The 25475-nt window shown below is 42.4% G+C and overlaps 1 protein-coding gene across 4 annotated transcripts in view; it reads right to left on the minus strand.

The window, feature by feature from the left end:
• Nucleotides 1-17765, minus strand: part of dgkb (diacylglycerol kinase, beta) — an 87603-nt gene extending 69838 nt beyond the window's left edge. Inside the window, exons 1-3 of one of the 4 annotated variants that reach the window (XM_078933645.1) lie at nucleotides 17608-17765; nucleotides 9079-9210; nucleotides 1390-1539 (exon numbers count right to left, since the gene is read on the minus strand). In XM_078933645.1, coding sequence (XP_078789771.1) covers nucleotides 1390-1459 — 70 coding nt within the window. In that variant the 5' untranslated portion in view covers nucleotides 1460-1539; nucleotides 9079-9210; nucleotides 17608-17765. Of the gene's footprint in view, nucleotides 1-1389; nucleotides 1540-9002; nucleotides 9363-17607 lie in introns of those variants that run through there. The other 3 variants (XM_011485842.4, XR_013648427.1, XM_023964689.2) reach the window with 3 other exon arrangements.
• Nucleotides 17766-25475: the final 7710 nt, after the last annotated feature.

The following is a 25475-nucleotide window of genomic DNA, read 5'->3' on the forward strand; positions in this document are numbered from 1 at the left end:
CTCTGCTCTGAATAGCAATAACGGAGGTAGTGACTAAAATAGCTCTTAAATAGATGTGACATATATCCAGCTGCCTTTTAGTGACAGAAGAGCAGCTCGCCGATAGTTAAATGTTGAATAAAAAACCCCTTTTCTGCCAAGAAATTGTTGATTTTATTTTTGCTTTTTCTTTCAGTCTAATTGAGTGTGTGTGGGTTGTGAAAAGTTCCTTTCCCAGGTAGCGTCATCTTTTCCATTCCAGCAACCATTTCAGGTGATGGATTGTTTCAACATCTCCAGGCGTAACGTAAACTCTGGGCATCCAGAGCACATTCTGGTAAACACATCACCCGTAAACTGGAAGTCGTGCGGTCCGGAGCGCAGAGGAACTGCTTTAGGAGAAGACAAAGTTATTGTTGAAGCCCGGCTGAGGTTTACACTGCCCTATTTGTCATTGCTGGCTTGAGTGTTTGATGCTAGCTAAGAGTAATTTCATTGGTTCGTGTTGCACAGAGACTGTCTGTGAGTGTTTGCTTTGTGGTAACATGTAGGATAATTAAAGGCACTGAAGCTGTTCGTTCTTTAGACCAAAATCACCAGAGCAAAGCTTCAGAAAACGTCCTTTTGTGATATCTTCAAATGAATATATGTGATAAGTTAGGGATTGTCTTTGGGAGGGGGTTGTATTGGGGTGACGAACACATTTCATTTTGTGTTTTCCACATGGTCTCAATGTGTAGAAGGTGTTTTACATATTGGAGCCAAAACCCCAAAATTCTAAAAGAAGAACCTTTTCAATGTTTCATCAATGTCAACATTTGGTGAAACAAATATGAAAAGAACAACATCCTAAATTTAATGTGAGTAGTGTATTTCTTGAGAATAACTCCATTCCTGTTTTATCATTACAATGTCAGGGAAATTACATCTTTTTTTGGTTTGTTTTCTTCAATTTCCAATCCATTTATGACTGAATATCTTAAATCAGTTTAATCAGTTTTATCTTAGTATTTTTATTTGTGTCTTTTTTCTTTGTATTTTTCTGTTACCATAGAAATATTATTTTGTGGAATCATTTCATTGAAATAAAGCTGGTTTATATTTGCATATTATACTTTTACTGGTCTGAAAATAATCTCTTACCTTATAAGTATTATAAAACCTGGGCTAATATGAAATGAAATGATTTTTTTTGTTTGTTTTGTTGCAGTAGCTGGTCTGATTGAAGGAGCTTTTCTTATTTGTCCATCACCTGCTTTTGTCCTTTCATACAGTTTCTTGTGCAGAATGTATGAAGCTCATAAACAAAGTTGTTTGGTTTGAATCTTTTCTTGTGAAAAAAAAAAACAACCCAAATGATCCTGTTAGAGGAACAGAAGATAATAAGGCAGAGAGACCCTCCTGACTCACACTGAGTGTACTCCTGCAGCAAAGCGAATTCAGCAGGGGTCAGCGTGACCCACTTGTCCTGGCTGTTCATGGCGTCTCCGGGTCCTCTCGGCACTCTCTGGACACCCACACGTGTAAGGTTGGCGGCGGTGGTGGGAGGGGGCGCCTACACTGAAAACACCAGAAAACAAGCTCCATTAGCAACATCGACTTTGTTCTTTTAGGCTTTTAGAGCAAAAGAAGAGAAAGGTGTGATAGAAAACATGGAGCTGGAGACGCCGTTAGGGTTTGTTTTGTCTAATTGTGGCAGCAAAGCTGCTGTAATCGTGACACACAACAAGAACAGGACGGAAACAAACATTTTAGTCTCTTTTTTAAGTACATCTCCTGATTTTGCTCCAGTGTTTCTCTTTTCTTGATGACCATTTTAAAAGTTAACAAGTTTCTTAAAAAACAAACCAAAGGGAGTCATTTCAATACCATTACAGTCACATTAAAAAACTCATTTCGGTTTTTCTGACGACTGCAGAAAACTCACAAGTATTAGCAATGCTGTTAATGACTCTTACTTATGAATTCTATATAATGATGTCTATGTGTCATGTCTCTTTAATCTCTTTGAACTTGTAGAACAAATAAAAGTCCAAAACAAATTCCGAGATGATCCGGTGGGTTATTAAACTCCAGCCAGTCCATGGCTTTCATTCATTCATTGGCAGAGCCTCATTAGTCTCAGAACGTCTGTGTTTTTTTTTTATCTGCTGCTGGAAGAAAAAGTCTCCACACAGGCTTTCCTGCTGACCAGTCAATTGGAAGATTGATTCATTGGACTGGGCAGGCAGTCGCTGAGCAGTTTCAGAGGAAAAGTACAAAGAATTTGAATTTTTGAAAGGATTTCCTCTCATTCAGCTGGTTCAGATGGAGTCTGGGAGAAAGAAAAAGCTTCAAGATTTTAGAAAAAATGTGGATACTGCCCCCAGTGACTGAGCGACTGTCCCCCTCTGCCCCTGCCACCCCGGTCAGCACAAGACAAATAATATTAATAAAGAAACCAAAATGGCAGTTTTTCTGTTGGTTTTATCTCCATAGCAACTGTTTGATGTTCTGATCGTCTGGGGGTCTCCGTAATTTTTAGAAGTATCAGGAAAGTAAATTCTGTATTTCTTTGGCAACTAAGGTTTTTCGTTAGCCACATTTCTAATACGTTCATTTCATAAGTTATATTTTTTGTTCAGACTGAGCTAGGGTTGTGCCGATGGATCATCGTCCATCGTGATGGGTGACTGACATCCCGATGGAGAGACCACCATCGTGATGCCACGCCCCCGCCACGTTGCGCGTCGACACCATAAGCCGCGGTTACATGTACAAAATATCTTGATGGGATCAATGGCCGGATTAGAATCCAACCGTGTAGATGGGCCCAGAAAAATGTTTTCAGAATATAAAAACGTTCACTAAGGTCACAATTTCGGTCGGAATAAATCATTCGCACACGCGCAGTATTCGCACATGCGCAGTTTGAAAACCGGAAAGGGATACAACTTCCGCCGAGCGGCTTTTTTCCCCCAACTTTATTGAATATGACAATTCAATACAAAACGATAACAGCGCCGAGCGGCTATATATATTGACATGTCAGCTCGGTAAAATACGAGACGATCTTCTAAACGTGCTTTTAATAATGTTACGGTTATTATGAAACACCTCTTTGCTCATCATTTGAATTTTAATCCGTGTGGTCAGTGCTTTTTCTGAACGTAGCCAGGATTAGCAGTATGCTAACACACGGGCTAACAACATTAGCTTTGGGTGGCGCTGCATGCTGTGAACAACATCAGCCTTTATTTAGTCGGGACACGACTGGGAACACAAATCCACGTGATTGTTTGAATGTTTTCTAAGGACTGAGCGACATTTCTGCTTTGAAGCTCAAACCGCTGTGTGTCTGCTGACGATCCGAGCTGTGCTCAGACACACTTTTAGACCCGGTTCTGAGTTCGGTTGCTTGTACCCCTAGAGCTGCGGGACGGATCGCAGTCCTAAATCTCCCACACATACCGCTCATGTACCCCCCCCCCTCCCCCTCAAACACAAAGCTGTAAATCCGCACTCCGCCGGTCCACTTCGCTAGTTAAGTGCGGGAGCGGACTACTTCTTTATATTTTGTTTGTTACTTTTTTTGTTAAAGTCACTTCCCTCAGTTTATACTGGATCATCGCGGATTAACCATTAGTTGGGAAATAAAATGAAAAAAGCAAAATAACGAATAGCAGTTATATAAGAAGGAAAAATGTAAAAATAACCCCCCCCGACGATGTCATCGTCCATCCCGATGGTTGACGGCAAACATCGTCAACGGCCAATTTAGGGGACATCGCCCAACCCTAGACTGAGCCAATGTTGTTTAAAATCTACAAACTTCTGATTCCAGCATTTCTTTCCCACCGATGCTCCAGGAGTCAGAGGGCAATAGGTTAAAATCCCCAGGAGAAGGTTAAATTAGTTTCTGGTACTAAAGATGATTTTGTTTTTATTCAGGATGGCGGACTCTTCCCGAGGTCAAAGGTCAACACAACTTTGGTGGTGGTTGCTTAAGCAAAAGCTTTATTTTCCGCTTCTGTCTTTTAGCTATAATAATACAGTTTTTAGTGTAAACTTTTTAAAAAACTGTTGTTTTCTAGGACATATTTTCTGCGGAGCGGGTCTTTACTTAAAAACAAAAACAAAAGAAAGCTTTAGAAACTCTGAGCGCTGCTAACATTTTAAATTAAGTGTAAAATGTTAATAAACAAAAGAAATAAAAGGACTGAATACATTTTAAAAACTCCTAAAAACTTGTTATAAATCCAGTTTGAAAAGAAGTTCAAAGAATCCACTTCATATCCTCCATCTAGCAGCTTTTAGCATCCTTTCCTCTTTCTAAAGCCCATTTATTATTCAAATAGTGCACCGTGTCACTGACGCAGCCACATTTGTGTTGTAATATTAGTAATCCATCAGTCATTCACCCATAAAACAAACAGTTTTTTTAGAGCATGAATCCAAAGGATAAGGGTTAGGGGGACGTGCGCCGCGTGAAAACTGTTGCTGCGTCGGCGGGGAAATTAGAAAACATGTTTGCAGCATGGAGCTGCATGTGGATTTACGAAGAGAGCTTCTGCTCACAAGAGTACAGCACAAACTGGACAAATGATCCGACTAAATCCGTCTAAAAAACAGAAATTTTACGGCTGATGGAGTCCTCAGAAAATGTCTTCAGAACAGCAGCGTATCCGTTTAGGGAGAAGCATCACTAAAACTAAAGTGGAGGCCCCCTTTATGACTTGAGAAAGGAGTCACATTAAAGGCGCCATCAGTGCTGCGCCAAGAAAAAAGAACTGGAGACGATACCATGTTGAGAAAACGATGATGTCCTTTGTCGAGTCCAACCTCCTAATGTTTGTTCTTTTTGCATTTGTACTTTTGAACTGAAGTAGCTTTTACTTAATGAAACAACTGTAGAGGCTGCAGGACATTTACGGAAGGACAATGCACTTCTGCAAACACAAAAACGTCTGCCGTCATTTGCATCCTAACTGCATCCCATCCTTGTCATTTGATAAAAGCACCAATTATCAGGTCAATGCAAACACACTGAGGGGTCCTGCAGAGGAGCACAGCAGCTCCCAGGAGGCATTTCTGCTGATAAAATGTAGAAGAGCTTGTTTTCCTTTTGTTGTGAAGAGAAGAATTAATGGTATGTTGGAGCAGCTTCAACCCAGGCACATCCGTGTGGTTGTGTTTATGTGTGCAATTGTGTTTACGTGTGTGTCCTCTGCCCAGTGACGCATTAGACTCAATTACAGGAGACTAAAAGCCTGGATCAACAAGTGGACGTTTATTTCATGTCAAAAAAAAGTTATGCATGAACAGCAACAGCAGGAATAACAAAGAAGTCAACAAACCTATGAGAAATAAACTCAACCGCATTCGGGTGAACACTAAACGAGATATATCTCTGATTTTTTGTTTTTTAAAAGGTATAGAGTTAAGAAATATCTAATTGTTTATAATTAAAAAATAAACATATTAAAAGCTGAAAGTTATTCATTAAAAAAAAAGAAAACAAATGTGTACAAGCAGTGTTTAATTAAAATAAAAATCATCCTAAAAGACAAACATGTTTCTGCAGTGTGTTTTAAATCTATAGAAAATCATCTCTATTCAACAATAATCCTTTTTAAGCAAATGTAGCTTCACAAAAACCCATTAATCGAAGGAGCCTTCATTTTTTTTTTGTTAAAAAAACAACAGTTTTATAATTATAATCCAGACTGCCTTCATATGTATTTGTCAAGGCGATCTTTAGAGGCACACGGCGCTCCGTCAAAATGTCAGTCTGTTTTTTATTTTGTTAGAAGTTGCAAACCAGTTTGGGTGTCATTGTGAAAACGCTGCTAACATGTATGGATGTCAGACTGTGTTTTTAACAGTGTTCCTGACAAGGCTGACAGTTAGCGTGGTCACAGTAACGTTTTTCTAGTGCTAGTAGTGCAGCTAACGTAGCTAACGAAGCTAACGTAGCTGGCCTGTCACAAACAAGTTCTGGAATTACTGGGATCAATATTATTCAAGTCTGACATTCTTTTCTCTGACTCTTTTGTCTCACTTAAGGTTCAATATGCCTTATATAATAGGACCTAAATATGAGAATAGACCATTCATGGATGGTGTGCTTCATAATCCGTAAATCCTATAGTTCGGAAAATACGGTGGTCAACTAAGGACAAAAATATTTACATTCATGCACGACTATCAACCTGAAGGTCTTTGCCAGCATGGCTGCTAGAAGAATCTCCACATCCCAGTCAGCTTGTAAAATAGGGAAATTCATTTGTGCACAGTTAGAAAAACATCATGAAGATAAACTTTGGTGTTAAAAGAAATCCTATCAAGAGAAAACGTAGGTTTAGTGCTCAGCCCTGGTGGGGGAAAAACTCCTCCACATAAATCTGGGGATTAAGTAAAATGGGCTTCAGAGGACAACTTTGATTTAAAACTCTTCAGCAAATCCACGACAGACCAGACAAAACATAAACTGAAGCAGATCCTCAGACTTTGAGGGAACAAAACCTGCAGGTTCTTAACCCGAAAGAATTTCCTTTTCTCTTTTCCCTTCAGGGGTCGCCACAGCGAATCAGCTTCCTCCGTCTAACCCCGTCTCCTGCATCCTCTCCTCCAACTCCAGCTACCTTCATGTCGTCCTTCATCCATAAACCTCCTTTTTGGTCTGAAAGAATCAGCTAGATATTCAAAATAAAGTGCCTCAGTAACAAGGATGGTCTTCTAACAAAAGGACACCCCTTTGAGGTCGCTATGTGCCACAGTGTCTAGGATTTCACAGAGCTCCTGATATGCAACGCTTCACACGAGTAAAGTCAGAATCAGCTGATTTAGGTTGATCGTGTAAATTACTGAGGATTTACAGTACGGTAAGTCAAAGATCGTGTGATGTTTGGGTGTTAAAGGGTTAAACAAATGCAGTCAGGTCCACCTTAAATATGAAGGCTAGGTCCACATGCAAGTGAACCCTGGTGTGTTTCTGCAACAGCGTGAAACAACATGGACTTTTAACAGGACAAGCTAAAGCGGGGAAGCAGCACTAACGCAGTACGTCAAGTTGAGTGGAAGAAAAATCCAGAGATTTGAGGCTTTGGGCTTTAAAGCAGGGTAGAAAAGCGCGATATAAGTATACACCATTTACCATTTACATAAGTAGCAACCAAAGAAGGGTTTTGCTTTGTTTGCACACCAGCCTTTCTACAAAAGCACTTTGTTAGAAAATCTAACCGTGGATCTACTTCACCTCGTGTTTTGTCTGTTCGGTTTTGGTTTGTCCTCTGAAGCCCATTTATACCCAGACTTTAGTGTTACTGTGATACGAGCCAGCGGGTTTCCACCCACTTTTATAGAGGCACCTTATTGGTCAGTTTATAGCTTGAATAACTTCAGCAGCATCAAACCAGCCCCGCGTGCGTCGTAATGCATTTCCAATTCAGTCAAACCAAGTCTGGTGAACTAATGTGAACGTAAACCAGACTGACTGAAGGAACCCAAACCCAAACAAATCCACCAGACTATCCTACTCTCAAAGTTGAGCAGAGAAGGAAGTTACCGTCTTTACTGTCCCCCTTCCCCATCATTACATTGGAGTGTGCAGAAAAATTATTATTTAGCATCTGTTTGCTCTTAACTCTGGATATTTTTGGAATACAGTCTTAAATTTAGAGTGTGGATTAAATGATTTTTCTTGGCCTTTTCTTTTGCATTTTACATTGAGAAGGAAAAAAAACGACTGCATTAAAACAACTTGGTAGTTGGGCCGGAGCTGCACTCTGTGTCCCCCCCCCCATGCCTCCCTGATCTCTGGTTCTGGCGGCCCCGTGGCGGTCCTGCTGGCCCTGGCCTGAGTGGCGGATGTGATCGCCCGGGGGGCGGTTGTTCTCTACCTGCTGCCGTGTGGCGTTGGGGGGTTCTAGCTGCTGTGGCGGGGGTCTTGGTGTGGGGATGGCTGGACACTCTCCCTCCTTTTTACATTCCATCATCCATTTTAGAAGAACATAAACACTCACCTGAACACAGGTGTTAACTCACCTTTGCACTAATACTCTGCGTGGTTGAATGAAATATCTCACACTAGTTGGTCTGAATGCATAAGTATGCCTGTGTGAATATTATTTGTATTGTTTACATGATGACATGGGAATATTTTTTGGACCCAACATGTATGTTTATAACATTTGAGTGTGTGGACAGGCCCCGCCCTTATAGACCTGTATTACATCTGAACCTCACTGTAATGAGGATAACCATCCAGAAACCTGTTGCTTTATGGTGCTTCATGGTTTGACAACCCCCCCCTCCTCCTATGATCACCCTCCTATCCCCCTCTCTCTAACATCCCTCTCTTTTCTTCCCTCCTTTCTTTTTCTGCCCGGTCCAACACAAAAGATTTTCAAATATGATTAAAATGAATAAAGTTTGGCCTTGATTCCAAAAGGGGTTTATTCAGACATACCTTTGGTTTGTCTGAAGATTAATAACCCCTCTTGTTAAAGTAAAATATGTCCAACACAAGAGGCCCTCAGCTCTCATCTGTCTGCCCAGCTGTTGGACAGGACAAGTTAAAAAAAAAAAAAAAATTGTTTGTTTTTTTCTGATGCTACATTTTCTTTGTCGATTTCTTCAACCCACTCACAGCCCAGAATTACAACTCATGACAACAAGAACTGTGACGTTTTCATTCTTGCACACAGTGACACAAATCTTTAGAAATATTTGGAGCAACAACAAACACTATGATCTGCCCCTTGAGCGATGAGTATGAGGGAATCAAACTCTGATGTGCCCCAAAGCAAAAAAGAGGGATTTCCAAACTATAGCAGCCTGCAGCAGGTGAGCTGTATACCTGCTGTGCGCTCAAATGACTGCAGTGCATCCTCACAAACACCCTGCATGCAGCTCTGCAAATGTCACCACATCCTCCCCAGCGATGCAGCGAGGACGCAAACCGTGGGTTACGTGCGCATCCATGACAGTAGGTGGTGGCTGCATGGTGAGTAAATGAGCACACACATTAACATGCTGCTCACCTGCTGCAGCGATGGAGATAAACACCAGGAGCGATGAGGGAGGAGTCGTCCAGGCAGATGTTTGCAGATCTCTTACATTTCCGTCGTGTCCGTCGCTGAATCTTCCCCCGGCTGCGGGGCAGGCGGGTGTTTGTGATGGGCTGCAGCTTTCCGCTGCTTCTCCTCCGGCGGCGTCTGCTCAGAGCGGCATCACCGGGAATGTGAGGTGCTGACACAGAGGGAGAGGAGAGGGAGGATTATCCAACGCGGTTCAGCCTGCAGACATCAGTTTCCATACTCCCGCTCTCTCACGTCACATCCCTCCATCCCTCCCCTCTGCTGCTCCGGAGTTCGTCGTCCCCTCCCACATCTACGCAGCCTGAGGTCCTACTCCCCCCAGATTTAACTCTCCTCTTTCAAGCCATTTCCAAGAGTGCAACGTCACTCACACACGACGGCAGAAGTAAGCCGTTTAAACAGAAATTAGACTAAGAGGAAGAAAAATACTGAATGAAAAACAAGGATGAATACCTTAGTCAGCAATTCACACTGTGGACTCTGACTAGATACGCTCACTAAATGACCATGTAGTACAGGACTATCCAATTCTCTGGATTTCAATGCAGTCACATGCTCAGTACTTTATTTTTTAGACGTCAAATATGACGTCACCCATTTGCTGAAGTCATAACCAAATAAATATGAACATTTTACGAAGACTATTTGTGATTCCAATGTGTTCTTAAGATGAAAACTTGCTGGATGGATGGATGGATGGAAGGATGGACAGACAGACGGACGAACGGGTGAATGAATGGATGGATGGATGGGTGGGATGTTGGATGGGTGGATAGAACCAAAATAGCACACGACAAAAAAAAAATGCTGCCTTTTAGTTTTTCAACTGTTTCTTTAAATTCAAGCTGACGAGTAAAGTGTGCTCTTCTTTCATCAATAAGAGTCAATTCACTTCTGACTCTTTGAATATTTCATTGGCAGCGATGTAGAGTGGGGCTAAATGAGGCCTCAGTCAGCAGTTATGCTCCCAGAGGTTTGAAACTCCGGATCCGAACAAGAGCTTTTCTGTCCAAGTTTGGCAGAAGAGAAGAATGAGATGTTTAGAAATCAGTCCATGTCCAGGACTCAGGTTTTTCTTTACAAATTGTTGACCTCACCCCCAGCATTACTTGTACGTAAGCATGGACATTTCTGGACCATCTAATTCAGTTAGCAGCATCAGACATGTGATTCAAGCTAAAAAGATCATTTGTTTTATTAAGACGGAAGAACTGCATGGAATTTAGTCAGTGGGCATAAAAAGTTTTTCTTTTTTACTGCATTTGTGCTGCAGGTTTAAAGGTTTACAACCAAAACTCCCTGCAAAAGTCATAAAGAAGGTATCTAACTATTTTACTCTTTGATCAACCTAAAGGAAGAAAAAAGACCTGCACTTGTTCCTGGAAAATACAAACACCGGATTTAATCCCAGCCAACCTTTAGATAACCTTTGCATTGCCGGCACTTTCTGTGTGGCCTTCCACCCCATGGGAAGAAACTATTAATGAGAGCAACAAGCCTCAGCATGAATCGAGTTTCAGGAAAGATCAGTGAACAGTGATCCAAACGTGGCTGACGTGTTGAGGTGGTAGCTGACCAGTTTACCAATAACACTTGTGTTTTAGTGCTGCCTCCAGGCTCTCTGAGTGGGTCATGCGGGGGTTCTGCTCCAGTATTGACAGCTCCCTCACATGTTGCTGGCAGAGGGTACCTGCAGGGCATCAATGGACCTTTCACTCTACTGTATCTTTGACATTTATCTACTGCAGAGGAGTAGCTTTGCTCGTCTTCAGGAATCGTGGTGTTGACGGTTTCAGTGTAATGTGAATATTTCTGCTGAATTAATTACCTTTTCTTGGAAAGCTGATGTATTTTTGGATTGTTCTTGTTTACTGTGCTGTCAACAGTGTTGCTGAACTGTTCTTCTGTCCATTGGCATACTTTTGAAAGAGCACTTAGGGTTTATTCAGAATGAAGAGGTTTGTTTGTCCGAACAGAGTCCTTCTAATTTGGTCTGGATCGAGTCCTGAACTTCGCTCATGGTCTGTATTCAGACTACCATCTACCTGACCTTTCTGATTTGAACTAAAGCTTGTCAACAAAAACACACGACTAAACACTTCTTCAGTCCAGAATTACAACGTCGGGGCAAAGTAACGAGAGAAAGAATGATGGAAGTCCTCCGTTTTGCAACCCTTGCCAGAATAAACTTTCTATTTCTTTGTCAACGTCAGGTACAACCCTTCTACTTGCTACTCTGGTACGGCGAAGGCATGCTGCAAGGCGGTTACTAAGAAGGCGTTGGCTATGAAGGTACGCTGATAAGTGTTCCGGACAGGTGATGTATTTGGGTTAAACGTTGAGTTAATGAGCCTGCATTCATCCCGCCACAGTTGCTATGTCTCATCCGATTTTTGATCCAAACAAAGATCGGATAAGAATTGAACTGTGTACATGGGCGCAGAAAACTTTATCCGATTATAACAAACGTTTACATACGCCACAATTTCGATCGTAATAACTCATTTGGGCATGCGCAGAACTCTCCGGAAAAGACTATAGAAGAAGAAATAGTAAGTTCCGTTGTAAACAAACAAAGCTGCGGCATAGAGTGAGATGATCTTCTAAATATGCTTTTCTTATTTTTAATGGTTATTCTTGAGTGCCTGTTGGTTGGCCCATAGCTTTTTTAATCAGTGCGGCCAGCGCTTCATTCTTTGCCGAACGAACACGGAAGAAGCAGGGTTAGGAATAAACTGTTTATATGCAACACGTTCGGATCAACAATCAGCATAACCCAACTATCTCCATCGGAAAGAAATTTTGATCTGCATGAGTCTGATCAGGCCAGTGTCGCTATCTATCGCTACGCCACTGAGAAACATGAACACAGAAGAACCACAAAAGTTCTGGACTAATGTTCTGATGAGACGGAAAAGGAAGAAGGAGAGTCTCCGGTATCTGGACTCAAACTAACAGACTTTCAGGGACAAATGTTTTAAGAACACTCAACTATGGTAGAGGCATTGTGATGGGGTGGGGTACTTTGAAGTGTCTCCATCCATCCAAACATAACCCCAAATGGAAAAATGAAAGGTGATTTGTTTGGGAGTATGACACCGAGTAACGACGTCACGTGTCGGTAGAGTGCGTCAGAGCTCCATCGTCATGAGATCATTACACAAACAGGTCAGACTAACTGGACCAAATGTACAAATTAATCTATATTTAAATCTCATCTCCTTCATAGAAATAGAACAAGATTGACTGTAATTGTCCACACCATGTGTTTGAGATTAAGAGCTCCCCTAAAGGGAAGCATGATCAACATTTGGGATTTTACGAAGCAGTAGGATGTGGAAGCCTACTTCCCTTTCTGGATCAGTTTGGGGGGGAAAACCTTCCAGTCTGTGTTAAAACGAGCCATTCAGCAGACGACGTAAGAGGAGAGACGACTGGACTTGATCACACGGATGTAATCATCAGAAATGTAGCTGCTAATCTGGTTAAACTCATCCTTTCAGACGAACGGCTGCTTGTCTTTCAGGAGTGTCGCTGTTTGGCCGCTTAGTCGTGTAATTGTTATAGACCAGCTGAACCTTCAGTGTAGCTGGACCCCTGAACATGTTTATGGGGGGGGCACATTTTTCTAATTCTGATGTCCCACAGTAGCCCCCTGCAGGAGTTTGGTTCTCCTCAGGATGTTCTGTTGATGAAATGTTAATGTGTGGGAGGGGAATTTTGGTCGTCTGCCCAGCCTGTGGTTGTTAATTGGCACTTATGGCCCCCAGGAGGGGCTCTATAAGTAGAACAGCAAACACAAAAGCTTTCAAAGTACAGGAGAAGTCTTCAATTTCTTATGAAATAAAGAAAAAACACATCTCCAACATGACTTATTGCTTCCAGTCAAGAACGGTGCATATGTTTACCACCTAAATGGACCTGGTCATGAAGACACTACGAGTCAAACGATGTGCTTCTGACTGTCATACACAACAATCATCTGAACTATTCTGTCAGCACAGACGTGTCTCCTGCTTTGGGGTATTTGTGGATTTGAGAATCATCTTTTGTGATCCGGAGGTCATGGTAACATCTATGAGGAAGATCGGCGCGGCCTTGTCCGTCCTCATCACCTCACACTCTCAGTCAACGCCTCCCGGGTTCAGTGCTCGGGTGGTAGTCTCCTACTTTCTCTCCAGTAAATTGTGTTGCTAACAAACCTCACTACAATAAAGTGATAAATATCGGAGCAGCGCTGGTCTTCTCGGCCTCAGAATCCATTGGAACTACATCGACTGTGTCAACAGTTAAAGACTACCGATAGTTTAAAGAGTGTGTGGTATTTCCAGTTAAATAAAAAGTTTTTAAAAAACAACAACATCAAAAACAAGCAACACAATACAAAGAAAAGATGGGGACAAAGAAACAACTTGACAAAAGAGCTCCAGCTTAAAAAGAAAAAAACGGATTATTTAAAGCAACAGGTAGTAATACCACTGATGGCCGTGATCATAACTACGGTCATCTTTTCGGTCCCTAAGCGGCAAGTTTCTAGATTTATGTCCTTCAGAAAGTCTGTGTGATAACAGAGTAAATATAGGTGTGAAAGTCAGACTAATCAAACCGAATCTGCAGGTTGTGTTGGTCAGAAAGCTTCCTAAAATGAAAGAAATGGGCTAACGTGTGCTAGTTAAAAGATTAACAACCCGTATCGAAACCCGACTGAATTACAGGAATCGTTTACGACGAGGGTCGTAATGAACCTCCTTCTGTTAGTAGCTAGCTGCTAGCTCAGCGGGCTGTAAAAACAACAAACACACAGATTCAGTCATGATGTTTGTTTCTGATGTTAGATATTACGGGGAAAATAACTCCACAAGTTAAATCAGATTTGTCGCGTAAATTTCAGTTTCTCATTAACATAGACTCTGGCCGCTACAAAACTCCACCCCACTGGGTTTGTCTGGTGGGTGAAAAGTGACGACAATCCTGACTTTTCTTTAAGGGCCCTTACCATGCAAAATCATTTTTTTGAGCTTTTAAGAGTATTATCATGTTCATTCCTCACAAAAAGAAACCCCAGAGTGGTATTCTGACCCATTTCTGAGTATTCCTCCCAAAACATTTTCTGACAAATAAATTATTTATGATCAAATAATTACATTTTTGTGGATTATCCCAAGTAAACGTTTCTTTGTTTGGCCATAGTTTGGATGAAACATTCACAGAGTATTTGCATTTGTGTTAAACAAGCCTAAACACCTCGTTAAAACAAAGACAAACGTAGCTTGATATCAACACAGTAAAAATAAAATAAGTGTTTCTTAGTTCTGGTTTATCCAATAAAAGTCTATTTTTGTATAAAATAATGAAGTTTGCATTCACGGCTCGATGCAGACGGCTGCAGAGCGTCAACAGTCTGAGACATTTGAACGTTTCCTGGCAGTCAAAGAAAAGCGCCAAACCCCCCACCCCCCACCACCCCCCCACTGTCCACAGCTCACACATCAATGCTAGCCCACTTTTAGCCCTGCGAGCTATAAATAGCAGCCTGAGTGTGTGAAGCCTGCAGCATCAGAGTGGGCCCATTATATAAGGTCACGGGGGGGGGGGCGTCCACACATCAGGGCTTCACACTCTACTTTCTATTTTGGGGGCTTTTACTACACTGAGATCAGAGAAAGATCTGAAGGCACTAAAATAGCCTCGCCCTGCAGCCACGCTCACATCCTTTACTTTAAGACACTTTAAGAAGCTTCACTTCAGTCTGAGCCTATTGGTTAGTCAAAACATTTGAATTATTGTCAAAATAATTTCAATATTTATGTATTACTGTATTTTCTGACCACGGGCCGCAGAACTGGGCGTGACTGAGGAAGAGGGGGGTTTTCTTTGTGGAGTGGAGATGGATGGGGTCAGAAACAGGACAGATGAAAGGAACTTCTCCCATTAAATCTTCCTGAGATAAAACCAGAGGAGCAGCTGGAGATAAAAACATATCCGTAATTCTAAGATTGCAGATGTCAGACAGGAAGAAGAAGATTTATTTAAGGAGGAAATGAAGATGGTAAATGCCAGAAGAGGATGCAGAGGACAGGGTCAGGTAGAGGAAGATGATCTGCTCTGGAGATTCATGACAAGAGGAGACCCAAAGAAAGTTCAGGTGGTAGCTAGGAGTTTAGGTTGCAGACTTGAGTCAGTCTTCAGCTCCAGGGACCTCCTTTCGTGGAGCAGGATCTCCTGTTTCTTAGAGCTTTGATGTGGATCTGCAGAGATGCTGCTTTCACATCTGTGCACATGCCACCAAAATGCTAATAAAAGGCTGATCTAAAGGCGGCTAATCCGCTCTAGCGTACTGATAATGTAGGAAACTCCAGCGCATACTGCCCTCTGCTGGTGCTGCATAGGAACTGAAAGCATTGTAAGGGAAATCAGAGAGGAAACATGTAGATTGATCGCACAAATAATAAAAAAAAAAAATTAAGTCTTATCTAATCCCAGTAACATAATTCTATATATGGTCAATCCAGCTCCTGCATTTCTACAGTTTATGAGGCTTCAGACAAACAAAGATGTGCGCTGATTGCTTGTTGTTGAATGCACGGTTTTGTTCAGAGGCACTTTTCATTCTGCTGCACGCAGAGCACTGAAGTATATTATCTGTGGATGAGTCACACGGTCATGCTGTGGCTCCGCGGTGACACATCACACTCCGTCCTTCTTCCCATCGGCCCAAACGGAGAAAAAGAAAATGCACAGAAAAGACGCCTGCTGCTGATTCCTGAAGGAACGTTAGAGACTTAAACAGAAGGAAAAAAACAAAGGAACATCTAATGGTTTCAATTTAAGGATTTAGCAGTTTTGACAGTAATGAGTCGCCAACAAAGCCGTCTTCCTAAATAAAAGATGTTTGATGAGAATACAAACTCTTTAGCAACAGAAACATTACTACGGTTAATTTCTTGTCTTGTTCTTGTCATTGGTGGACACCAGATTTGCCTTCACTGGATGTTTGTCGTCTGCCTCTGATTGGCCCACAACAAACCCTCCTTACCCAATCAGCAAGAGGGGAATGTTTGGCTGTAAAGCTGGATGAGAGTCTGATCAGCATCAGCTTCATTATAACAAGATGTTTAGCCTAACAATCAAGTTCACAGATTTTGCAATATGTGAAAGGGTTTTCTGCTCGTCCACATCCTCTGAGTGAAATGGTAAAACAAGCTGGCTGTCAATTTCTGCTGTTACCATGACAACCACAAAGCTGGCTCCAGACGCCTGCTGTGCTGTGAAGGAGTCGCCCCTTACAGTACTGGCAAAAAACAACTATTATCTATTACAGTCTCAAGACAGAAAACAGGAGAAGCAAAATGATTCACATCACAGATGAGTACGACAAACAGGAACGCAAAGACACTGAAAATGATCTGCAGTAAACCAAGAAAAATTCAATCATCTGAGCCTGAGAGCAGAATTTGCCTCCGTCTCTTTACAAAGTAGCTTCTATGTGTGGTTTTACATTTAATGTTGTGGTTTTATTTATTTAACTTTTAATTTCAAATTTAGCCTCAAAAAATGTTGTTTTAACGGTCCGTTCAACAGTTTGTAACAAAAATAAATAAATCAGGTGTCCAAATTATTTCCTCCGAACTTAGTTCACTATACTGAGCGTTCCTTATTTCTTTGGGGTGTCGGAATCTTCAATTCCATAATCCCGTGGTCTGGAATTTTTCCCACAAGTCTCTGCGAAAAACCAGTGTTCATTTATGATTTTTACTAGATTGGCAAATATAGACCACAATGCATTGCATTTGAATTAATTCTCATTTGGAGAAAATGTATATAAATATATTTTATGTTTGTATATATTAGGCTTTTATTTCAGCAAATGGGTGGCATTATTTTTGCCATCAAACAAAGAATGAAAACAAAAAGTGGCGAGCGTGTGTTTAAAATACCTTAAAACCTTAAAGTCCTGCACTGAATTCTTTAAGGCATTCGGGAATAGTGAGGAAATTTGGACATGGTTCAGTAATTTGGACATGGTCCTATTAATTCGAGGATACATGAATTATTAGAACCATGTCCCCTCTGCTTTAATTATTTTGAGTAATCAAACAAAAAGGATGGTGGTTGCCTCGTTTTGGATGCATTCCATTTATTCTGTAAATGTGTTTATTGTCAATAAAGTTAATTTAAAAAAACTAGCATAGTCATCCTGGCTCTCACTGTATCTTTCACGTGCACAATCATTAAATAACACATTTTTAAACATTTTTAAAGTGGAGACAGAAAACAAAGCAAATGTCTTCCTCGTTCTTTACGTCCTAAATTACCAAAACATTTATTTATTTAAAAAAAATTAAACATTAAACAACATTTTAATTATGACTTTAGCGTATTTTTTTCTTTACATTAAGCTTTAATTAATTTTAATAACAGATGTTCCCTTAGGGGGAAAAAATCCCTTAAAGTTAATGTTGTACTTTCTAAAGCTGAATGAGGTTTTTGAGTTCGTCGAACATTTGGTTTAATTGATAAAAATACGAAAATAATTGACAATTTTTACCTTTACATGAAGTCTCGACTCATCCACTAAAATGTGAGTCTTTCTTCTTTTCTGTGTCTTCGACATTTTCATGGAAAAAACTGTTAAACTACACATTTTATCTTCGCTACAAATGTTTTTAGAAATAAAAGAAGCTAACTAAGCTAACGCCTCAGCGCGGAGAAACGACAATAAAGCGTCTGTCGGCTGACGAGCGCCCCCTGGAGGCGCGGAGTGGTACCTGCATTTAAGAAAATCCCCAAAAAGTCTCTTCAAATCCGGGAATCATTTATTGAAAAATTTAAAACACAACTTCAAAGAAAATCAGTATAAATTTCTAAAATTTGCATTTATGAGATTATATTAAAGGATTAAAGAAATCTAGAATAAATCTAAGTTTCTTTTGTTTTTTAATTTAGAATTTCAGATTAAAGGAACAATAACTAAACCAAAGAGACTAAAGAGGAAATCAAAGTCTAAATTTGTACATTTGATCATTAAACGTAACAAAATAAAAGTAATTTATACATTTAAGTATATTTACTGTTGCTCATTTGACACTCAAGAAGCACCAAGTTTCCTCTGAGACATACAGGTGAACCACATGCGTCCGGACTTGAAATATCTGATTGGGCGACTATAAATTAAGACTTAAACACTGTCCATATAACCTAACCTGACAGAATCAAATGTAAAAGGATTTATGCTAAAGTAACAAGCAAACATATGTTTTCTATGCAACTGTAATTATCACTTTAAAAAATTATAATGACTAAATAACGAGTTATTTAACATTAAGGAGTAGCTACACTTATTTTTCATTACATTTAGTTACATGTATAAGTTATATCTGGCCCTTTGAGGACAGCCGCTATGCTGATGTGGCCCTCAGTGAAAATGAATTTGACCCCCCCGAGTTAAACTAAACACAATTTTTAATGCACTGCCTCCTCGTGGTGATGCATGAAATTGCAGATTCCAGATTAATCGATATCTCTCAGTAGAGGTGGAGTTTTAAAGATTCTCTTCTTCCCACTCATTTTATGCAAATAGTCAAACTTGATTTTAGTTACTAACCATTATATTTAATGTAATCTGACCTAAGTGTGTATTGTATGCATCATTTCAAAACCTGAGTAAATACACTTTTATTGCCTCACATTTTTGTCTTTTTTTTATTTACAAGGAAATGGGATTTTTTTTTTCTAATAATACATAAAATCAATATTCAGAGTTAAACTTTTGATCAACTGAAGCCTTTGGATTAATAAAAAAAGGGAGAGAAAACTTTCAACAGCAATTTCATTTTTTATGTTTTTTTCTGTAAAGAGAAAGCATAAAATATTTCAACTGTGTTCCATCTTTCCTTAAATAATTCAGAGCCTTTATCAGACCCTGCAGCATCTCTGCTGGGACTTGAACGTCTTGGAGAACCAAACATTCAACAGGAGGATCCAGAGTCCATCAGTGGCTCCATCTGCTGCGAGGCGTTCCTCACTCCCACTCAGGATCTGGAGGGGGGGGGGGCAGATCTCCAGCTTCCTTCCATCAGCAGACTTCCTATGGAGTGATATTTACGCCACCGCATTGCAAACAAAACTTTCTAAGTTGCAAATGAAATTATTAAATACCAGCTTTCAAATACTTTTTCTTTGCTTTCAATTATTTTTTTGCTTTCAAATTTTTATTTTTACTTTCAAATCCTTTTTTTTTAACTTGTCCTGTTCATTAGCTGGGCAAACAGATGAGAGCTGAAGACCTCTTGTGTTATTTTATTTTATTTTATTTATTTTTTTTATTTATTTATTTTTTTTTAACTTGTCCTGTCCAACAGCTAGGCAAACAGATGAGAGCTGAGGGCCTCTTGTGTTGGACATATTTTATTTTAACAAGAGGGGTTATTCATCTTCAGACAAACCAAAGGTATGTCTGAATAAACCCCTTTTGTAATTGAGGCCAAAATTTATTAATTTCAATCATGTTTGAAAATCTTTGGTGTTGGACCGGACGGAAAAGGAAAGAGGGGAAGAAGAGAGAGGGACGTTAGAGAGAGGGGGGGGTAGGAGGGTGATAATAGGAGGGGAAGGGGGGTAAGACCATGAAGCAGCATAGAGCAGACAGGTTTACTGGTTGTTTATCGTTACGGTACGGTTCAAATGTAGTACAAAAAGGGCGGGGCCTGTTCACACACACTCAAATATTATCAACACACCTGCTAGCCGCAAAAATGTCCACATGTCAACATGCACACAAAACAGATAGTGTTCACGAACGCATACCTATGCCTTTAAACCAACTAGTGTGAAATCTTTCATTCATTCAATCATGCAAACTATTAGTGCAAAGGTGAGCTAACACCTGTGCTCAGGTGAGTGTTTATGTTCTTCTAAAATGGATGGTGGAATGTGAAAAGAAGGAGGAGGAGCGCCCAGCCACCCCCACACCCATACCCCCGCCGCAGCAGCAGCGGCAGCCGGAATTCCCCCTACGCCACACAGGAACAGGCAGGGAACAACCGCCCCCTGGGCGACCAAGACCGCCACCCAGGCCAGGGCCAGCCGGACCGCCGCGAGGCCCCCAGAGCCAGAGAGCAGGGAGGCGCAGAGGGAAAGAGAGCGCCGCCCCAGCCCAGCCAGGAAAGCAGCCCCCCGCCGCGCCGGAAGAGCCCAACGCAGGGCCCCACCGGAGAGGGACGCCCACAGCCCCAGACGAGCACCCCACCACCACCCAGGAGTTCCGGGCATCCCCCCGCCCCGACCCCAGGTACGAGCCAGGACCCCCCAAGGGAGACCCGCTCCGCACTCCAGGCAGCCACCCACCCGGCCCACGGTTGGTCCAGGTAGCAGCAAGGCAGGGGCCCGCCGCCCCCGCCCAGGAGGGGGGAACCCCGGGGAAAAAAGGGCGGCCCACAAGGGATGTTATAAATATGGCCCGACCAGGCTCGGCCATGTTGGAAGTTTGGCGGGGCCCAGCGCCCAGGGGCAAGGACCAGGACCCACCCCCCAGGGACACGAACACCCCCGGCTCAGGTGTAATATGAACCCCCCCACCGTGCGGAGAGAGCACCGCCGGGCCCAGGGAGCCGGCACCCAAGAGACACGGCCGCCATCGCCAAGGGGCCCGCACCCCCCACCAGGGAAGGGGTAGGGGACAGATGGACCCAGGTCCCACCTTCCTTGTAAAATGTGTGTGCGTGTATGGGTGTTTGAGAGGGTGTTTGTGTGCATGTGTGTGTGTTTATGTTTGAATGTATATATTGAAGGGGGAGGGGTGTGTGTACTAAGGGGGGTGCAGTTAAAATTGGCGAGTAGGGCACTAAGGGGACATCTCCTGATTACTCACAGTGATGTCCTCTCACCCTCCACACCAAGGGGCCCTAAATGTCTAAGGTGCGGTTAAAATTGGCGGGTAGGGTGCCAGGAGGACATCTGCTGCTTGCTTGCAGTGATGTCCAAGCACCCCCCCTACCAAGGACCCTACATGTCTAAGGTGCAAATAAAACCGAAAGAGGGGGGGCCCACTCCATACGGCAACCATAGGAGGGGGGCCATTCCCAAGTAGCCCCCCCCCAAGGCGCATCGCAGGCTAGACCCCCCACCCCCTCACCCTAATATGAGGTTATATAAGGAAGGGGGTAAGTTGGGGACAGCTGGTAGACTGTCCCCCGGTGGTCAAACAGCCGTCCCCCAGCCCACCCCCAGCAAAGGGGCCAGGGCCACCCAGCCCAGGGGCCCACCCCCGGAGGCGCCGACACCCCAGGCCCGGCACCACCCACCCCACACAGAGAGAGAGGAGCCAGAAAGCGTCGCCCCCCCCCCGGAGCAAGCCCAGGCCCCCACCCCCAGACGCCGGCCCTAGAAGAGCTCTGGTCAGGCCTCGACGGGACCGAGGAGGCCAACCGGCCGAGGCAACCACTGATTGCCTCAGCGGAGACCCCGACCCGCTAGCCCCCCCGACCCGTACTAATAATGGGCCCCCCCTCCCCCCCAGAACGCCCCCCCACAGGACAGGGCCGACAAGCCCCCCACCCCACCCCACCCCAGACCCCGCAGCCGAAGCGGGTGACACCCAGAGCGACCGGGGGCCCCGAGAGGGTTGTCCCGTCCCGCCCCAGAGCCAGGGAAGGGCCGATCCCAGCCCCAGGTGCAGATGGGCAGCCCATCCGGCGCCGCTGGGCCCCCCCCACCCGAGCAGGGCCCCCCGCCAACCCCCCCCAGCACAGGCAAAGGGACCACCCCCCCAAGCCAAGCCAGACCACCCCCCCACCCCCCCACCACGCACCCCCACACCCAAGCCCAGAGGACCACGCAGCGCCCCAGCCCGCCCCACCCAGGCACCGGACCCGACCCCCCGACCAACGGAGCCCCCCACCGCCCCCGCCAGGCACCGGAAGCCCCGACCCCCACCCCATACCACGGCAGAAGGGCAAGGAGCAGCGACGACCAAGCCCCCCACCCCCTAAGTCATGGAGTCAACCACAGGAGACCAGAGAGACTGAATTCTTTCAAAGTTACTTGAGCTTTGGGCTGACATTTTTTCCAAGCTGATATGATCAAACAGCAGATTTCTGTGTTGACTTATGTTTATATTTTTCTTGTTTTTCCAATTTATTAAAATAGTTTTTTTGGCAATACAAAGAGTTATGAAAATGATAGATGCTAATCCTTCTTCTATATCGATGGCACTCATGTCACCAAGCACACAAAGTGACGGTGAGGCCGTGATTGAAACCTTAAGCCAGACTGATAAATCGGCACATACCTGCTGCCAGAGAGCCTGGACAGGAGCGCAGAACCACAGTGCGTGCATGTAGCTGTCGGGTAGATTATTATCACAGTGCTCGCAAATGTCTGAGTTACTGAGACCCATCTTGAACATCCTCTGTCCAGTGTAGTAAATTCTGTGAAGAGTTTTGAGATGGATTAGCTGCAGATTTGGACTTTTTGTCAGTTTAAAGGTGTTTAGACAAAGTTCTGACCAGAAGCTTTCATCTGTGCTGATGCTCAAATCTGCATCCCATTTTTTTGTTGGAAGGGCAATATTGTTATCTAAATTACATAAAAGTTTGTATATTTTGGAGAGAGTTCTATTCATTGAAAAATTAATCAGAGTGGTAACTACATCTGGTAGCTTTAAATCGTCGTCTTTAATTTTATACTTTTTAGTAATACTTGATTTAAGTTGCTGATATTCCAAGAAGTTATTTATTCCATGTTTGTCTTGAAGTTCCTGGGGGGTTATGAATCTTCTATCAATAATTACGTGCTCTAGTTGTTTTATGCCCCCTGCTTGCCAAGCTGGGAAGTGAATCATTTTTTTGTTAATAAGGATGTCCGGGTTGTTCCAGATGGGTGTCATTTTGCACGGTTGAATTGATGATTTTGATATTTTGAGAAATTCCCACCAGGCTGTTAAGGTGGCATTTATATTAATGCTTTTGAAACAATCCTGTTTTTTAACTGTTTGGCTAATAAATGGTAGCTGTGACAGGTTGATCTTTCCACATAACGCCTGTTCCAAGTCTAACCATGAGTTGGTTTCTGGATTATTTTTTAACCATTTTAAGATGTATTGTAATCTATTTGCAAGAAAGTATTTGTGGAAGTTAGGTAATTCTAATCCTCCACAGTTTTTTGCAGATTTTAAAGTTTTTAGACTAATTCTTGCAGGTTTGTTGTTCCATAGAAAGCTTGATATGGATGAGTCTAATGTTTTGAACCATTTTAATGGCGGTTGTGTGGGAATCATTGAGAAGAGATAATTAACCTTGGGTAAGATTTTCATTTTAACCGTGGCTACCTTGCCCATAAGGGACAAAGGCAGGTTGGTCCAGCGTGTTAGATCGTCCTGTATGCTTTTCAGTAATGGGGTGTGGTTTAGCTGCACCAGTTCTGATAGTTTGGGGGAAAAGTAGATACCCAGATATTTGATATTTCCTGTTTTAACTGGAATTGTGAGTCTTTGTTCCATATTCCTGTTGAGTGGTAATAAAACAGACTTATTCCAGTTAATGGAATAGTCTGATATGGAGGAGAATTCATTTATGATCATTGCTGTTTCATTTACAGAATGTAAATTCCTTAAAAACAGTAATATGTCATCCGCATAAAGACTAATTTTATGATGGCTGTGTTTGGTTTTTATTCTTATAATGCTCTCATTCTGTCTTATTGCTGCAGCTAAAGGCTCAATGAATATAGCAAAAAGAGAAGGAGAGAGTGGGCAGCCCTGTCTGGTTCCTCTTCCAAGAAAAAACCTGTTTGAAGTCTGTTTATTAGTTCTAACTGATGCATTGGGGTTGTGATATAATATTTTGATCCAATTGATGAATGCTTCTCCAAAACCAAACTTCTGGAGGGCAGCAATAAGGAACTTCCAATTAACTCTGTCAAAGGCTTTTTCAGCATCCAGCGATAGTACCGTCATTTCCTGGTTTTTAATGGTGGCAAAGTCTATTATATTAACTAGTCTACGGACATTATCATCCGAGTGTCTGCCTTTGATGAATCCAGTCTGGTCGAAGTGAATTATGTGAGGAGTGATTTTTTCTATTCTCTGTGCTAGTGCTTTGCAGATAATTTTTACATCTGCATTGATTAGAGAAATAGGGCGATAGCTTGAAGGACTAGTGGGATCTTTGTCTGGTTTTAGAAGAAGAATTATGTTGGCTGAGTTCATGTTAGGTGGCATTGATTGGCTCTCATTAATAGATGTGACAGTTTTATAAAATGTTGGTGTCAGTTGTTCCCAGAATTCTTTATAAAACTCAGCAGGAAAGCCGTCAGGTCCTGATGCTTTACCATTAGGCATAAGTAACAGAGCTTCATGAAGTTCAGACGGCGAGAGCGGAGAATCCAAGTTTGTGATTTGATCCTCATTTAGCCTGGGTAGGTTTACATTATTAAGAAATGAGTCAATACTTTGCTCTGACGGATTGATCTGCGGTGTGTACAGGTTTTTATAAAAGTTTTCAAATGCGTTATTAATTTTGACCGGGTCATGGGTGACATTTCCTGTTTGGTCCATAATAGAGGTGATTGATGATTTTTCTCTGTTAATTTTAAGCTGATTAGCCAGAAATTTGCCAGATTTATTAGAGTTTTCAAATCTTTCAAGTCGTAGCCTTTGTATTTGAAATTGTGTTTGTTTATTAATGATGTCATTTAACTGCAGCTTTAAATTTTTCAGATCTCTCAGAATGTGTTCCTGTGCAGAAGCAGCATAAGCAGTCTCCAGGGTTTTGATTTTATTTTCTAATTCTAATAAATCTGCTTTCTCTTTGCGTTTTTTGTGCGTTGAATAAGAAATGATTTTCCCTCTCATGACTGCCTTTGCTGTTTCCCAAAGAACGCACGGTGGGATGTCTGGAGTATTGTTGAAGTCTAAGAAGGTTGCCCACTCTTTTTTAAAGAATTCAAGAAATTCCTGGTCCTTTAACAGAGACGTATTAAACCTCCAGGTTGTACCAGAGGGTGTGGATTTTTCCCTAGAAATGTTTACAGAGACTGGTGCATGATCACTGATAATAATTGGATGGATATTGGAGCTTTGAATATTTTTTAAAAGAGAGTTACTGATTAATAAATAGTCTAAACGGGAGTGTGAATAGTGAACTGGAGAAAAAAAGGTGAACCCTTTAGTGCTTGGGTGACATGAGCGCCACGCGTCGCAGAGACCCAGATCATTCATGTACTGCTTTAGAATACTTGCAGACTGCCATGTACGCTGGTTTGCTGCTGTGCTGAGTCTGTCAAGTTCAGGGTCCAAAACAAGGTTGAAGTCTCCTCCTATAATGATTGTGGAGTCAGAGTGGACTGAGAGTGAGGTGAAGAGTCTGTGGAAGAAGGAAGGGTCGTCAACATTAGGACCATAAACACTCACTATACAAT

The sequence above is a fragment of the Oryzias latipes genome, chromosome 16 (assembly GCF_053564925.1).
Source record: "Oryzias latipes strain Hd-rR chromosome 16, Olatipes_Hd-rR_3.1".
NCBI lineage: Eukaryota > Metazoa > Chordata > Actinopteri > Beloniformes > Adrianichthyidae > Oryzias > Oryzias latipes.